Genomic DNA, 18315 nt, shown 5'->3' on the forward strand with positions numbered 1-18315 from the left:
CCGCATGTTTTGTATCATAACCACTGAGTATATCTAAAAACAAAAGTTTAAGTGTTAATTCAAATGAAAAATGGACCTGAGGTGCAATTAAATTTTAATCTTAACATCAAGTTGTACAGCAATTTGGAGTTTGATTTTATTAACTAGTTTCTTTTTATTAATCAACCTGAATTTCATTTTGATGTCTGAATGATCAATCAATGTATACTAAATTCATACTTTTATTTTCCACACTGAAAATACAACAGAAATGCATAGTACTGAAAAATTTAAGCAATGTAAGTCCAAAAAGTTAGAAAATTTTATCTATATTTCTAAGAACATTGCAATAAAAATGCAAACAATATTAGCAGAATTGCACATCAATTTACAGGTTAAAAACAAATTCTTAACCTCTAACTCTTGTTTTTATTAAGATAATTAGCAAAATCTGCAAGTCTGCTATTCGAGCTAGTTTAGTCAATAATTTTTTTTTTTACCTGCTTAAATGTACACGGTCCTGGAAGTATTTTACAGGTAAGTCTAACTATTCATGCCAGGAGATAAAATGTATGGATATATCAATAAAAGCTAATTCAGCAGCCAGTTTCCATGCAAACACCACCACCAGTTTCTCTTACTGAACTAATGTCCCAGGACGCTGGATTCCTTTTCGCTTACACCAAATCAAATTATTATTAGGTATACCTGTGTTCAATATACCTGTGAATTTGGCCATTTCCATGACAACCTGACTAGTGTGCAACTACAGGCATGCATAAATAATTCTGAGTTGCTATAACGATGCCTAGGTCCCAAAGTAGAATGAACAATGAAATGAAGCGAAATCAATCATCTGACACAGAGACAAGTTGATACTGACAAACTCAGCAGTTCTACACAATATTTTTTTTGTTTTACCTAGTCAACTGAAAATGTTCGCACATGAGAAGATTTAATTGTTGTCTTTTGTAAAACCTGATAATTCTACAAATGGACCAATAATACAGACACCTATTCTTTCGGCAGAAGGCAGGAAATTTATCTGGATGGTGGATTATTGGATATCCATACCGAGTTCAAAATATCCTCATAGATTCACAGTTAATTGTATTTTCCAACAATTAATTTACACTCATTCGTTGCTCATTGGTCACATCATATGTGAACATTCATAATTGTATATAAAATTCAGAGAAATATTTTTTTATACCTACATGAATATAAGAAATACTTTATTATTAATAAATTCCAGGTTATTTCATGCTTTCCTTGTCAAATATAAAAAAGGTAGTGCTTATTTCATAGAAAAAATGAATAAAAGCTGAATATGAATTCCATGTTATATTGCATACCTTTGATTTATTTCAATGAATTTAAAAATGCATCAAATTGATCACGGCTTTCAGCATACTATAAAGGTTGTTCATTATTGACAAAGCCAGGGGTCAGTCATGTTTTATTTAGCGAAGTAGAGAGAAAAAGATTTCTCCTTTATTGTTTGAAGTTGCCAGTGGAAACTATTGATATATTGGCAAACTATTTTTTGCATAATAAATTGAAAGAAGAAAAAAGGGAATGTCTGCAAAGTTTTTAAAAAACTAAATAATACCATATACCTATACTATTAGGTAATATGTGCCATAATGATAGAAACCATGCAGGGCCCAGTTTCGCTAAAGCTAACTTATGTATATATGACAATAAAACTAATAAAAATCTGCTTCTTTCATACCAAAACTTGTCATAGCATCTAATCAAAATGTTTCAAAAATACTGTCATACATGTACACGTATATCTTAATTAAGATATTCATTTGATTGTTATAAAATATTAAGAATTTTACTGGTACATTTGTTTTTCAATTCCAGACATACTAAACATGATGAGAGAACAAATATGTTTTGATAAGAAATAAACAAGTTGTTACTAAATGGAATGTTAAATTTATGGAGGATTATGGACATTATTGACAATTTTGGTCTACTGCCACACATAAATCCTATTGTGTTGAACTCAGTACTCATTTAAAACAATAACTCATAACTGCAAGAGAGCCAGATTGAATATGCCTGAGAAAGTTTATAGCCCCCAACATTCCACTAAGGCATTTTTCCCCCCATTATAAATATACATAGTGAAACAGTCCAATAAGGAAGTGAGAAAACGTCTCTAGATATTTCACCTTATTGTGTTAAAGTTAAGTTTTAATACGGTTGTTTTTTTTATGTTCCTTGCCTTTTTCATAGCATTAATTTTGCACAAAATATTCACTAGCAAGTAGATCTGCATATGTGGTGAAATATAATTGAATGCTCATTCTAAATTAATAAAATTTCGAATGTACGCATGGAGACTTCAATTGCAGCTGATTCTTACACTCAAAATATAGATTAATTATCAATGGAATTTAGAGTTTGCAAAACCTTTTAATATATAAAACTTTATGCAATGCAGCAAGTCATGCACTATTTTTCCCTTTACTAAATAATGTTACAAATATTCAGCTGAGGTGCCCAATATTTTAAACCTATCTGTTTTAATCATTTAATTCATATCATTTACTTAAGTATACATACAAATGATAAATACTGATGTCAGGATATATAAGTAATTTCTTATCTATAATACAATTCTACATACATTAATTAATACATGTATTGAAATAACAAATCTGAAATGATTATATACTTTTAAACATTAAATATCACATTCTCTGATATATAGATATATAGATTATCCAATTAGGGATAATCAAAGTTGCAGTAGTTTGCCAAACTTCAAACAGTATAAATGACAAACATGTTAACTTTCATCATAATCAAGTTAAACTCTTAATGAAAGACATATTCATTAATTAGATCTTTGCAAAATTGGGCACAGACATACAAAGTGCCTGTAAATGAGCAACAAATTGCTGCAATACATATGTTGATTTTCTTTCGAAAATACCTCAAGAGACAATGAGAGAAAAAACACATACCTTGTGATTTGCGACTGAAGTACATTTAATTAAAGAATGGATTTAACACAGGAGTCCTCAAACCCAACATAGTCTTTTTACACAAAAAAAAAAATCATTAATCTTAAGAGACTTTGTGTTTTAAAACTCTGGTCAATGCACTATTTAATTTTTTAAAAGAATATAACATTTACTGTTAAATAAAGCACAATATTATGAAAAGACACGAATATAAAATAATTTGTTGGTTGAGTGCCAGCTCCTTTGGGTAAATTCAAGACTAATCTTTTAAAGTTCAAATTTTTTGAGACAAAAGGTATATAGTAACTATGACAATTACCAATGGATAACCTCAAACAAAGAAATTTATATCAAGTCAGGTAAAAAAAGATAAACGACATTGTTGTTGTAAATTTAAGGTGGCTTTACCAGATTATGCATGATCCCACACGTTTGAGGACTAAATGAAGTTAGTTTCTATAACAACTCAAACAATTATGGGTTATAGTCCTTTTAAATTGACCATGCGTGTACACCTTGCAAAATCCTTCTACATTCTAACAAGAATTAAAAAGAACAAAAATCTTGAAACAATGATCCACTTCACTGACTGAGTGGTTGGAAAGAAAAAACTGCAATTCTGCAAATTTTAATCATATCCAAAGTGGCCTACATTGTAGTGTATCAATTTTGTTCAGGATTTTTTTTTTACAGCATAAATAGGGCCACTGCTCCAGAATAATTTTGTCATATCAAAATGAACTTTGAAACATTAATATTTCTCTCGAACTGATAAAATACCATAGGCTTACTGTGTAATGAAAAATTAATAGCTGAGGTTGACCTATTATCAAATAAAGATACTGAACAGCACAATGAAAAATTGAAAGAAAGTTAGAATTGCACACTTTCCATGCCAAAAAAAGAAGACTTTTAAAAAGTCCACAGAGATATGCTTATGTTCCTTTAAACAGACACCAAAATCTACGGTACAGGCTCAATGGGGCAATATACAAGCGTGATACAAAAAATATTGTAAACTTATCTATAAACTCCTAAATATGTATAAAAGAAAAAAAATAATGTGGTTGGCAAACAATCAAAATTTACGCACCCTATTCTGACCTGTGATACATAGCAGTATGTGTACATGTACTTTGATAACATACTACGATACTCTACCTTTTTTGGGGTGAAAAGTACAAAACTGTCACAATTTTATACCGAAGGTTTTTCCGAATGTAAAGGCATGTTAAACGGTTAGAAGTCAAAATAAGTAAAATGTAAGAATTCAGATGAAGTTTTACCCAAATAAGACAAAGTTTTTCATAAAAGTTAAAAAGTTTAGAAACTACTTATCCTTACCTCACTCCTCCAGCCCATAAGATGAAGTCTCGTTCATTGGCGTCTGCTGCGAGATTTCGGTGTTATTGTTGTTTTCTGTCATTCTTCGATGCCTTCACAATATATTTCAAATTAAGTAAAATAATTGTATGTTTGTCATCTAATACAAGCGAACATTTCTTTAAGTCTATTTAAAATGATCTCAAATAAAGTTAAAACCGTAAAAATATTGGCCTTACCACAAGCGATCTCCTTGGTAACGGTCCGCCATTGTTTGTAAGCATAACATAAATTCACGTTGGGTAAAGTCCCAGGCCTAGCGTTGAGAGAGGAACTTATAACTTAAAAAAATGTCGGACACCGAAGAACAAATGGGAGAGGAGGCGGAGGATGAAGTCGTAGGTGGGAACGAAGAGGAACAATTAGGTGAAGAAGAAGAGAAGCTGGGAGAAGAAGAGGAAAAACAAGAGGAGGAAGAGGAAGAAGAGGTATATAAATTGAAAACTCTCTCTCTCTCTCTATCTCTCTCTCTCTCTCTCTCTCTCTCTCCTATCATATATACATGCAGTACAATTACCACTGCAGTTCTATATCAGTGGGACTTCATATTTTACCATGTAAACAAGCGAATACTCAACTCCTTATTTCAATAATTAACAGTATTTTTACACAAAATAACAAAAATGCCACCATATTTTTTTTAATTCATAAATGATATTCAACCGACGCACACTGGCAATCTGAAAGTATTTGATAAATGTCCTAAATTAATTGTTTTTCAGAAAGTTCCTGAAAATCCATTGACAGAGGAAACTGTTGGAGAATGTCTCTCACTGCTCTGTAAAACTGGTGATGGTTTAGCCCATGCCTTTGTCAGATTAGATATACATGAAAGGTACAGTGATTTATATTTGCTATACAGTGTGACTGCTTTTGAGGACAATATCAAAGTGCTTGAATTTTATTCTGCCATTATTCCTTACATTGAATAAAAAATCCATTTTTGGTCAATGCCTTAATGTAGCATTACTTGCATTTATAAAATGTGAAGTCACCTGTATTTTGCTATTTTTCATGTTTTGCACAGATATTAAGTGTAGCTGCAAATTTATCAGTAGCTTAATGGGAAATTTTTACGTCATGTCGACCTAAATTTTCCCGTAGAGCTACAGATCTGCAGCTATGACACTTGTCAAAAATAGCTTGCTGGAGGCATCAATTGTGAAAATATGATGCCGAATCACTGTTTTGAAATAATGTAAGCAATATTCGACTGAGAGTGTTGAAAAGGTTCAGCAATCCTCAAGCCAATATTGAACATTATGATATCTGATAGTGTTTCATTTGTTTCAACTTAAAAACTTTGATTTATATTAATCTAAAATTTCTTATTACAGAGAAATTACAGATATCAGTATCTTGAAAGCCTTTATTCACCTGAGATACATCGACCTGAGTGGGAATAAACTAAAAGATATCAGTTCACTAAGTGTTTTAACTCATTTACTGACATTGAAAGCTGACAATAATTTACTTGTGTCAGCAAAGTTAGAAGAGATGCCATTCTTACAAATTGCCAGCTTCAACAAAAATAAAATAAAATCACTGGAAGGAGTTAATCACCCAATGTTGGAACACCTGAGTCTGAATGGTAAGACATATTGCGATCAAAGGGAGGAAACTCTGAGTTTGTTAAACAAAGATGCATTGATATTATGATATGAAAGTTAGAATGCTACACTATAATTTTATTTGATGGAGAGTATCTCCCCTGAAATATTATTTCATTGTTCAATGCTTTGAACTTTTAAATGAAATTTTCTGTTATATTTTGATCCTGTTTGAAAAAAAGAAAATGAAAATTCTGTGATAAAGAATATAAGGTTGTTTAATTGTATTATGATCTGTTAATTATCTTAAACAATCAGTATAAAACAAATTAGTGACTTAATGTCAAGGAAAGTTATTCGCTACTTACAATTTTTATATGAAATGATCAGGAGCAGTTTTGTTTCACTTTAGGTTGGGTCATATTTAAACAAGCAATTTTTAGCTTAACGAGGCAGAGTACAGTTCAGTACAGTTTTTGCGCAGCGTTTTATTTGCATTGTGATGTCATCTTTTTGCTTGGTTGACGCCATGGCGTTATGGTTTCAACTGCAGATATTCAGCAAAAATTGGCTTCAACTGCTGCAGATATTTAGCAAAATTTGTCGAAATAAGCTCATTTGAGGCATAAAATTGATGTTATATTGTAGAAAAAACATAAAAGTCTTGAAGTATAAGCTATGTTTGGGCTCGAGTCAAAAACGTGAAGAGAGTTCAGCAAGCCTATAGTCCTCTGTCATGTTTTCTTACCCCACCTAAATATAGCTTAATACATGATGTATTTTAAGACAATAACCATGTATTTTGTGTTAATGACACTTGATATGTGATGCTATATATTTATTTATTACTTATATAAATATGTCTGAATGTTTTAATGCTGTAAAGTTCACCATTTCCACCTTTGTCAAATGAAAAATTGTGATTATCTGACAAATCTGGGAAATTGGGCATACAAAAACAACTTTGATAAGACCCCAGGAACAAACCAGGGGGTAAAAGGTTTTTTTTATTTGACCATTTAATGCCTTTTAGCAATAAATTTCAAATGTAGAAAAGATAAAGAAATCCCTAGGGCAGAAGTTTATAATAAAAGTAAAAAATGTGCAAAATTGATACCATACATTTCAAGCAAAATCCCATGTTAAAAATTAATAAACTTTGAGATGATACCCTAAACAAACGATGTGGTAAATGTCTGATTTTTTCATCTTAAATCATTATGTAAAAAATTACATTAAAAAATCTAGGGCAGAACAAATTAGACCCGGCCTCGTTAATTAAATTTGTTTTTAAAATATAATTGTCTGATATTTCTTTTCTATGCAAGGTGAGAGAGAGAGAGAGAAAGAGAGAGAGAGGCTCTGGACATGTAGCTCTGGAATTACCAATATATTGCTGTGCATGGAAACAGTAAACAAATACATTTATTATATATGATTTTTAATAATTTTTTTTGCAGACAATGAAATAAACCAAGTATCAGGTCTAGATCCAGTTAAACTGTCCCGTTTACACACACTGGAGCTGAGAGGAAACAAACTGGAGACCACAGAAGGAGTTTGTCTTCCAAATCTGAAGAACTTGTTCCTTGTAAGAAAATGGAAATATTTCCTGTTTTTATTATAATTGAAGAATTCAATTTTAACCTCAGTAAAAGTTCTTATTTACACATGGGGGAAATTTAAACTAGACAAAAAACAAAGTAAAGCTTTCTTTAGCCTACATCCAGATGCTTGCTATTTTGATGCTATGGACTCATTTGTTTTAAGAATGCTAGATGATTTGAATTGACATACTTAGTTAATGATTTACGGTAAACAAACCAACTCTTATGGGCACTTTCTATCTCTCTCTCTCTCTCCAAAAAAAAAATGGTTTGTTGAATTACAAAGAAATTTAGAATCTTGTAATCTATAGTCATATGGATGTACGATCTTGAAAACTGCTGTAGAAAGGGGAACAACTCATGTATGAAGTTCTGCAATACAGTATTTTATAGCCATGCATATTATACGACAGCTTCATAAATGCATTCTTAATAAGTGTAAATAACTACGTTTACAGTTTTGAACATGTTAATTTTATTCATCGAATTTTATGCATATGAAATATGTAATGGAACTATATTATTTTATCCAATACAGGCAGCTAATACAATTAAGAAAGTTGAAGGCATGAACAGACTTCAGAGTTTAACCACTCTACATCTGAGAGACAACCAGTTAGAAGCTTTAGATGGATTTGTTGAGGATTTAAAGATGCTACAATACATCAACTTCAGGTGATTATATATGCCACTAATGATGCTTCAGATACTGAAGCAAGCAGTTCTCAAATGAGATGTGAAATATCAAATTTGATCCAATAATTTGCCCTTTGCATTTAGACATTATCCAGCTCTTCAGATCAAGTTACTTTTATGGAGATGAATTTATCATACTTTGCAAAAATTATGAAACGGTCTTTTTTTGGAATCAATTGTACAGTGTTTGCTTATTTAACAAAAGGCATTTCAAAGGTACTTCATTTAAAACATGCTAAAAAAGTGTTGTGATATAGATTTTAAAAAAATATAGTTTGGTGATCTGGATATCAGATTACATCTCTGGAAAATTAAAGATAGTGATATTTGACGGTTATATACTAAAAGTTTTTTTCATACTATGTTTTACAGAGGAAACAACCTCACATCACTAAAAGAATTACAGAAACTTCAGCCTCTGCCAATGTTGAGAGCTCTGGTACTATCAGGTATGAAATTTATATAGGCATAAACAACACATTAACAGTACATATATGACCTTTGGAGCAGGAGCTAGCTTATACAGGAATCTCATAAAGAGGAGGCAGGATTCAATTTTTCCACAGTTTTAATGATTATGATTATCCACCTCAATTTTGTTAATTGGCAAAATTGGCCTGGATCTTCATGTAAAATCACTGAATACCCTTTTTTATAATATAACCCGAGTTTGATTTTGAATTGGATTTTTTTTTACAATTTTTTTATGCTGATTTTCCTTTCTGGCAGAGAACCCTGCTGCTGAGGAGGAGGATTATCGCCTCGAGGTTCTGATCACTCTGAGGAAGCTTGAGAGGCTGGACAAGGAGGAGTATAATGATGAGGAGCGCGAGGAGGCAGAACAGATCTACGAACAGAGGCGACAGGAGGAGCTGGCAGCGGAGGTAGGAGCTCATTCAAATAAGACTTGTAAATCTATTACACATCAGATTTATGCCAGATACAAAATGTGTAGTTTGTGGTACTATGCCAAAAACTGTCTGATATTATTTTGTGACAGAACTGTAAAGTCATATATATCTTATTCTTGTTGACTCATCTGAGACAGTACGATCAGTGCTGCAACAGTCTTATAATAAGTTTGATATAGGACTGATGCAAAGCTCACCAATGTCAGACAATCAAAAGTAAATTTTTAGGCTGAGTGTAAGATCATAATTATAAGGAATGATGTCACAGCAGTGTTTCAATCTTACAATACACTACATGTATATACAAGATCTAACATCTCATGTGGAGTCACCTCAGTCAAATTTTACAAGTCTTATTTAATTATAGATTGCGGAAGTAGGATTCTCACACTGACACACAGAGGTGCTTCATGTCAAAGATATTTTCTTAATAATAAAATTATTCCCTGTTCTATAATTAGGTTTATAATTAAAAAAAAATATTTGTAACGTCAAACACTTGTGCACTAACACTTTCAATGAATGTGTTTTGAGATGTGGTTTCATGCTACATGTAATTACCTTTGACTTACAGAATACAGCAGAAGGAGAGCAAGGTGATACATATGTGTATAATGTATAACTGTAGTGGTTGCTTCAATGGAAATACACTCATTCTTGTTGATAGAACATGTAGAACAAATGTACTCTGGCTGCTTTTTTGTTTTAAGGTTCTTCAATCCTCAGCATGCTAAAATTATTTGTATTAAAAATTATTTAATATCATATCCTATTGTGTGCATGTTCTTCATATCTAATTCAAATTTTAAAAAAATCATTTTAGATTTAGATATATATCAGTTTCTTAAATTTTTAGTCAAAGTCAGAGCTGTACTGATTGTGATAAAAAATGGAAAAGTGGAGAATTATATACAATTTTTAAAATGGTGGACTAGATGGGAAAAGATATGAATATCAAACATGAAGAAATGATGTTTCTTAATTTTACCACTAAGCCAATATCTATGATAATAATTACCAATTTGAAATAGGAATGTTATAAGCCTATTTGACATTTTCTTTTAAAATACTAATATATATATATATATAAAAACATAGAGCTGAATTATTAATTGTATATGAAAATGATTGTCCCAGATTTTAATAGAACAATCAAACTTTGCTGAGGATTGTGCAACCTTTACCTTTAAATAGTGCTTTGATGCTTTTAATCGCTCTGCTTGCCTTTTGAACAATGTGGGAGCGGATCTGCAGTTCTTGTATATCTTTTGTAGTTTGTCAAGATATGTTATAGTGACTGGTAGTGTTACAAATACATGTACATTAACAACTTGGAGTTGCATTTTTCCAAAAAGTCAAAATAAAGTATTCATGATTGATTCATATTTAATCTAATTTGAATTGATTAACTTATTTATTCAGATTTTTAAAAGTGTGCCAGTATCGATTTTTGAAACATTAGATAGATTCTGGTCTTTTTTGTGGAACATTTATCAATTTGGTCACAAGTTGAAAGTTTTTTGTAAATCAATATCCTTATGCACTCTGAGATATATCATGTATTTGTAAAACGTATATATAGAATATATGTATAACATCTACCTACCAGTATGTCAGTACTTGTCTGTCCTATCTCTCTTGTGTATATCTTCTCATAAACCATGTACTTTTTGACTTTTGCCATCTTTGTTTGATCATGCAGATTTTATTCATAAATTTTTTATTTACATGTACCAGTATATAGTTTTGAAGAAAAAAAATCCTCTCTTTGAAAATGAAGTCTATAAAAATATTTCCATGGCAAATTTAAATTAAAGTAGGCAGGAATTTTGATTTTTTTCTATCTGTGTATCACCAATTTTATATGCAAAAAAGTTTAATACTGCATATAGAGAAATCCACACAGTTGTTGAAAAGTGAGTGAAAAATCAAATTAGTCCAAAAAAAAAAATGTCTTCATCTTCAATGACTATATAAACTGTATATTATAAACCATCTTTGCTAGCAAAGGGTTTTAGGTCCACTTCGCTCTCCATTAACCCAAGGGTTTATGGGGAGCGGAGTTGGCCAAAAACCCTTAGCTTAGTGAATATGATAATAAACTTGAGTACCCGATACTACTATTCTGAAAGTCATAGCTGATTTATATTTTATGATTTAAACAAAATTCTCTACCCATCAAACTGTGTATTGCAATCAAAATTAAAATAAATTTTGAAGTTGCTATGGTTTCATTAATATTCAAGGGTATCAATTTTTGTGGATAAAGTGAAAATCACGGTTTCAAGATACGTAAATTTGTGGCCAATGATCCTATCAGTACAAATAAATAGTAGAAATTGCACTTCAATGAACATTTAATTTTATGGATAAATTCAACAACGAAATCCACGAAAATTGGTATTCAACGAATATTGATGAAACCACAGTATGTTCTTAAAACCAACATAATTAAGCTGCAGATCTGTAACTCTAAGGGAAAACTTGGGTGCACATGGCAACCCAAATTTACCCATTCTGGCATGCGACCAGATCTCGCCAAGTACCATTTCTTGCCAGTGCATTGATATGTCATTTTTCATATATTATTTTATGTGTTGATAAAATGACATAACAATACACTGCGAGAGATGCTGCTCGGCGAGAACTGGTCACAGACCAGTAGTTACTGGTATATATCTGCTAGCTAATGCAAAGTTTGGGCTGATGAGTTGTCAGATTTGATATGTGAATACTAAATGCTTGGATTTAATTTTCTTTGTAGAATGAGGAAGGATCAGAAGCAGAGGAGGACTAGATGACCAGTCAAAAATAACAGCTTTAAAATCACAATAGAAATTGCAGGAAGTGTCTTTAAAATGAAAACAGCTCACATCTGACATAGAAAGCCAGTGTTGAATTTGTGAACAAATATCTGTGATATATTATTTACTGTACAATATCTGTTTATAGACATTCTAATCACATCTTTTTTTTTTATATATTTTCAAGGGAATAAAATCTTTTATTCTATAAATAGCGTCAGTTTCATAGAATTATGCTGGTTTGTTTTATTTTAAAGATTAATACAATTTTAAACCTGTACAAATGTGAAAATTTAAAATCAACTTTTAATAAGTACTATATATGTTACATTGTATCTCTTTCATCTCATTTTAAAGAATTTATACACTCAATTCAGATATTTAATGTATTTCCTAAAATCATTGAAAAAATCAAGACCGTTTTCCAATTATAATAATCCCTGTTTCTTCCTCAGTAGTTGTTGTTGTTGGCAATGTAGTTGTTTTGGCTTCCGTTGTCTTTGCAGTTGTTGTATGTTTTGGTGTATGTTTGGATGCCATGTGGTGTTTTGTAGTGATTTCTGGAGTTGTTTCTGGTTCTGTGGGTTCTGTAGGTTCTGGAGTGGGTTCCGGTGTTGTAGGTTCTGGGGTTGTAGGTTCAGGAGTTGTAGGCTCAGGTGTTGTAAGTTCTGGAGTTGTAGGTTCAGGAGTTGTAGGTTCAGGAGTTGTCGGTTCTGGAGTTGTAGGTTCAGGTGTTGTAGGTTCAGGAGTTGTAGGCTCAGTGGTTGTAGGTTCTGGTGTTGTAGGCTCAGGTGTTGTAGGCTCAGGAGTTGTAGGTTCAAGGGTTGTAGGTTCAGTTGTTGGTTCAGTGGATATACTTTGTGTTGTAGATGGCACAGAGTTGGAGGTAGTTTCAGGGATAGTAGCATTCAGTTCTTCAATTCAAAGAAGTTGTTAAATGTATAAGATAAAGTGTTTAGTGTATATGAAAGAGGCATAACAAGTGGTTGCTTTTCAAAGATAACATTATCTGAAGTGAAATCATTTTTTGTGGTTACAAAAAATATTGATTGAAAAAAAAACTAAGTGTACTGGTTAAATTATAAAGTAATCCGTTCCTTGACCTTTGAAATAGCGACTTAAAAAGCAACAGGGATCGTCTACTCCATAGAGGGTACCCGTACAATGAGTTAAAAGTTTATTTTGCAAAGCGTTCTTAGATATTGATTGAAAAACACTGAGTCATCTGGTGGATGCCTAGCTAGTCTAAGGGTAATTTGACAGTTTACCTAAAACCAAGAAGTGTTTATATTCTCCGTAGGGGTACTTATGTACCAAGTTTTCCAATGATGTTTTTTCAGCAAATAACTGTTCAGCGTTTTGTATACATGTAATATGACGTTAACTCTAGATACTAGGTTTCATTACATGATATAGGCACAAAGCAAATAAGCTCATCAAGTCAATAAATGAATAATTGTAAGTATATGGTATGTTGTATGGTGCCCCAAAACGATTACCAGAAACAATAATGTAAAGATCAGTATCATGATAGCAGTAGGAGTGAGACAATATCATGTGCTCTACCCGAACAGTTGATGCACGTGACCAGAATTTGCATTAGATTGAAGTTTGATATGATAATCTGTCAAAACTTTATAGCCAAGACTCATCACAGTATAAAAGCGCCTGCTAAAAGAACAATTGAATTTTATTTTAGCGTGTTTTTGTTTGTTTGGGTTGGGGTTTTTTTTTTTGCAATAATGACAGGCACGTAGCATTACTTTTCTAAATGGATGGTTCAGACAATGCCCGCAAGATCACAATTACAATGTGATCTTTGCTTTCATAATTATCCTTTCCGAACAACCTTCTATAACTTCGTATACATACCGAACTCACACACCCATCCCAGCTTGGTGGAGTTACAAGGGAAGGTGCTCCAGTCCTGTGTGTCATGACTATAGGCCACACAGTTATCTCCCGGGGTCCCCATCTTGGGCTGCCCAGTGTGCCAGTGTTTATAAGTCTTCAGTGGTCCTTTAAACGGTATCATACGTAATAAATGCTTAGTTATTATTCATCGACTTTATTGATATCTCTATATTTGTGATTGTAAGCAACAAAGTCATCTTTGACAAAATACCGGTGTATGCCAAACTTGCAAGGTGCATTATTGGTAAATGCAATTTGAAAACAGCAAGTTTTCAAAATTGATTATAAACTTTAAATCATTTTCAAAACTAGGTTTATGTGACTAGATTCAAATAGATAATATTTTAGGACTGCGAAAACGAATCCCATATAGTTTGATTTTAAAGAGATCTTTGATAAGATTTTGTTGAAAATCAGACGCTTTTATCCGCTACCGTTAGAGAAGTGGCGTGCGCTTATGGACCACAATAACTTATTAGTTAATCCTGTACCATTAATCCAAGAGAAGCTGCCCGGAGTAACGGTGTCAGAGAGCCCGATCCAAATGTACGCATCTGCATGACCCAGAGCTATCTGGTCTCTCATACCCAGGTAGAAGTTCTCCAGCGATTGGTGGATGTTCATCAGGTTGCCGCCATTGCTGGCACAGTCTGCTTTGGCTGTGAACCAGTCAGCTCGGTCCGTGATGACGAAGGTATAGCATCTTTTGACGTAACTATAGTACATCAGGTACCTGTTCCGTTGAAGGTGTTTTGGACATAGCTTATGAGCAAAATAGTCCAGTACCACTGCTTTGGTCCCTTGAGCAGAGGTGGCACCTTTAGTTGTTTTCACGGTTGGTTTTGGCGCCGAAGTGCCAAAAAGACCTGAAAGTCAACATAGAACAGTATAAACGAAGCTGCCTTTGGTACATGCGTATTTTAATTGTTTCTCAAATAATGAATGATTAATGAATGGCCAATGGTCAATATTCAAATATTTAATGCAATTGTTTGATCGCGATACAATCAAACAGTAAAAATTCCCTTTAAATTGGTTGTTGCAGATAAAATACTAACTATTAAGTGACTTAAAACGTACAGTCGTAAGAGTAACGAGTTTTTGTTCAAAAATCATTTTTGTTCCCGCATTTATGGGAATAAACGGACTTTGAACAACTTGTGAGGGTTCGGATTATCTTTTAGGGAGCAAAGATACATGAAGCAATCGAGTTACCAATTTCGTAAATACGTGTGCATGCACTTCCTTTAATAAATATATGAAAACTTTCTTTGTATATATAATATGGTACAATTGTGCTGGAGAAAAAGATCTTTGAGGCAAACGTACATATTTTCTTGTTTCTCCTATTTCTTGTTTTTGGTTTTTAACTAACCCCTCTCCCCCATTTTAAGAGAATTTGGCTTTCATTTCAATAAAAGGTTAAGAATAACTAGGTTGCTGTTGGTTCAGTAGTTTTAGAGAAGCGTTCACTGGCAACAGACGCCGTACAAATTGTGATATGAGAAAAATACTTTGGCTGCTATATGTAATGACTAAGAGTGTAACTATTCATTCCATAAAGTAAATACTCACTGTCAAAGAAAAAGGCATGTGAAACAGTAAATGTCGCCAACAAAATGACCAGTCGAAAGTTCATTTTGACGCTGTCCTCATACGAAAATAAGACTCTTATCGAAGATGGCGTGCTTGCAAGAATTGATATTTATAACAGTACAGTGGTCACAATATCACTATATGAAATAGTAAGAGGACAAACAGATAACAGATCGGAACTAACTGACCATTTTTCCATTCCGCCGAAAAATTATCAACATTATAATTATCCTCATATTATATTACAGGTTTCACCGTATTTTTAATCTTGCGTGTCTCAATGTGCTTCTAAAATAAATTCATTTTTTATCATATTGATCATCATTTTGCTGTTCTATGAACACATTTTCTCGTGTTGTTTCTTCTGATTTCTAGATTTTGTAATGAGAATCGGCATACTTTGGCTTTTATTTTGTGTACGGTATTGTGATGTGCCTCGGCCAGAGATTCCCGTCCCTCTCCGGTTTGTAGCATTTACCTGTCTATCAACTTCCTTAGTCCTGTTCCACCGGTTCCGACTTAAGCACATTCTTTGATATCGTGAACGTTACATGGATTATGTTTTCTTGGTTTTCATCAAAGCTTCGTGACATCATCGACATATTGAAAGACGGTATACACAATGGAATGCTTTGAGAATTTTGGAATGTGCGCCTCCTCTTTTTTAAAATCGGTAAAACTGGTCAGCGCAAGCGAAATAATTTGGTGTTTGTCAAATGTATGCCAGTTAAAATTACAAGATTTCATATCCATAATATAAATGGGGGAGAAAACGAAGAATACCAAAATAAAGCAAATAGCAAAACATACGTTTAATCATTTTAAGCATAGATTTTTGAAAATACCATTTAATATGTACGCAATTGTATCAAAATGTTAAAATTTTAGGTTTTTTTTAAATTTTAGGTAAGGTTAAAGTAATGCACAATTATTTAGATACAAAATGATACCGAAATTAATCATTTCTTTTATTATTATAAGATATAGGCAATATTCAATGTAATAAACGATGTTTTATTTATTATTTGAACCAATGTTTTGAAACAATCACTCGTAAATCAAATGTATTAAGACCGTTGGGTACTTTGATTAATACATGCACATGATTTCTGGATTTGTTCCTGAATACTTCGAAGCAAACACAAACATCATAAGACTTACATTTACATCATATCAATGTTTGAAAATACTGTATACAGGGTTAATTTCGCCCCTTGTTATTTTCGCTCTTCTTTACTTGTAAATAGTTTCACCCCGTCTTGAATTCGCCCGCTGACAAATAGGGCGAATTCGAACATAGTAGAATTAAAATCGGTCTAACTGTGAGTTTTAGTGACCCAACAAGATCTTCAATTGAATACAACATTTTAATTTAATCAATTAAAAGGAACATTATAGTGAAAGCATACGAACTTAAAAAAAGTAAAATGATGAATCTTTATAGAAACAATTGAGAGTTTTATGTACATGTATTTTTACTTACATGTGCTTATAACTATTTCTTCTTCTTGATCATAAGCGTACAATGTCTCACTCTACATCCTGGGCTATTTGTTCCCGCTGTTGCCATGACATTCGTTTCCTTTTGGCGTCGGATCTCTTTACCAGGCGATTCCTGAGGCGTGTTCAGCAAAGCGACTGCTCGCGAGCGCTCGCCAAAATCCCTTATACCCTCGTGGGTTCCAGCTGGATAGGATTTGCTCTGTCACTTGCACAGTTTATGTCTTTTCATGTCCGTCATCTTTCCATGCATGTGTCCCTCCTCGAAAGTATATAGTATAATAAAGAAACAACAACATAATATACTAGTAGGGTTGAGCAAATTCAGGAAAATGAAAAGGTGTTTTCTCATAAAGGAATTGCAATTACTTTTACTATTTTATATCATTAAAGGGTGCTTCTGCAACTCGTTATGATATTTAATTGTTTCATTAAGCGTTAGGGATGTTGTGCAATTTAGTTTAATGATACAATTTCATCATGAAGTGGCGATTTATCATTGATGGTTGGAGTTGTCAACTGTTATTGTTATACTTTCATGTTAAATACTGAAATCTGATTGGTTAAGACGCAGTTCATAATCCGTTCTATTACCCTCAGCGTTAGCAACGCACTTAGCAACGGGTAACATTATATAAACAGTGCCTGTTTGGGAGGGTAACAGTTGAAATTGACACCCCGAGAAAACCATTGTCAACCTCCGCTTCGCGTCGGTTGACAATGGTTTTCTCGGGGTGTCAATTTCAACTGTTATCCTCCTAAACAGGCACTATTTATTTTGTTATACTGAATTTTTTTTTTTTTTAATTTTAAGAAAATTTTACTGCTTTTATATAGGAATAACGTGAATTCTACAGCGAACCGTACGCGCATAATTTTCGCGCATGTAACATTTTTGAATGTTACCCGTTGCCAAGTGCGTTGCTAACGCTGAGGGTAATAGTAAATATTATTAACTGCGTCTTAAGCAATCAGATTTCAGTATTTAACATGAAAGTATAACAATACAAATTGTTACATGCGCGATAATTATGCGCGTACGGTTCGCTGTAGAATTCACGTTATTCCTTTATAAAAGAAGTAACATTTTCTTAAAAATTAAGACATTCAGTATAGCAAAATAAATAGTGCCTGTTTGGGAGGATAACAGTTGAAATTGACACCCCTCGAAAACCATTGTCAACCTCCGCTTCGCGTCGGTTGACAATGGTTTTCTCGGGGTGTCAATTTCAACTGTTACCGTTTAATACATATGTAATAGTTTATAGCATTGCAACTGCAACACTTTATGATTTTATTTCATTAACGGTTGTTGCATGTTTTGAGCAACTTTTCTTTGTTGATGATGGTGTCGGACCATCTTATCTTATACATGAGTTTATAGTAAATAT

At 32.7% G+C, this 18315-nt stretch overlaps 3 protein-coding genes across 9 annotated transcripts in view; 1 reads left to right on the top strand and 2 right to left on the bottom strand.

The window, feature by feature from the left end:
- The window catches only part of LOC105328679 (zinc finger protein castor homolog 1), a 22893-nt gene extending 18240 nt beyond the window's left edge, over window positions 1-4653 (bottom strand). Inside the window, exons 1-2 of one of the 5 annotated variants that reach the window (XM_011429658.4) lie at window positions 4526-4653; window positions 4308-4399 (exon numbers count right to left, since the gene is read on the bottom strand). Coding sequence is in view for 2 of the 5 variants with exons in the window: in XM_020067381.3 (XP_019922940.3) it covers window positions 2964-2988 (25 nt within the window). In the remaining 3 variants the exon portion in view is untranslated. Of the gene's footprint in view, window positions 1-479; window positions 629-702; window positions 797-2963; window positions 3106-4124; window positions 4223-4307; window positions 4400-4525 lie in introns of those variants that run through there. The other 4 variants (XM_034482618.2, XM_020067381.3, XM_066078990.1 and 1 more) reach the window with 4 other exon arrangements.
- On the top strand, window positions 4637-12126 carry LOC105328678 (leucine-rich repeat-containing protein 23). Of its 2 annotated transcripts, XM_011429657.4 has the most exons (9): window positions 4637-4774; window positions 5069-5181; window positions 5684-5937; window positions 7357-7487; window positions 8042-8178; window positions 8572-8648; window positions 8929-9083; window positions 9685-9706; window positions 11875-12126. In XM_011429657.4, exons 1-9 carry the CDS (start codon window positions 4637-4639, stop codon window positions 11877-11879), a joined length of 1032 nt encoding a protein of 343 aa, XP_011427959.2. In that variant the 3' UTR covers window positions 11880-12126. The 2 variants fall into 2 exon arrangements, with proteins under 2 accessions (XP_011427959.2, XP_011427957.2); XM_011429655.4 differs by lacking the exon at window positions 9685-9706.
- Window positions 12127-12263: 137 nt separating this feature from the next.
- On the bottom strand, window positions 12264-17084 carry LOC105328680 (salivary glue protein Sgs-3). 2 transcript variants are annotated; one of them, XM_066078993.1, is made up of 4 exons: window positions 16908-17084; window positions 14320-14694; window positions 13787-13933; window positions 12264-12828 (listed from the first exon to the last, which is right to left on the bottom strand). In XM_066078993.1, the coding sequence occupies exons 2-4, from the start codon at window positions 14552-14554 to the stop codon at window positions 12326-12328; spliced, it is 885 nt and encodes a 294-aa protein (XP_065935065.1). In that variant the 5' UTR covers window positions 14555-14694; window positions 16908-17084; the 3' UTR covers window positions 12264-12325. The 2 variants fall into 2 exon arrangements, with proteins under 2 accessions (XP_065935065.1, XP_011427961.3); XM_011429659.4 differs by lacking the exon at window positions 16908-17084 and adding an exon at window positions 15404-15601.
- Window positions 17085-18315: the final 1231 nt, after the last annotated feature.

The sequence above is a fragment of the Magallana gigas genome, chromosome 3 (genome assembly GCF_963853765.1).
Source record: "Magallana gigas chromosome 3, xbMagGiga1.1, whole genome shotgun sequence".
NCBI lineage: Eukaryota > Metazoa > Mollusca > Bivalvia > Ostreida > Ostreidae > Magallana > Magallana gigas.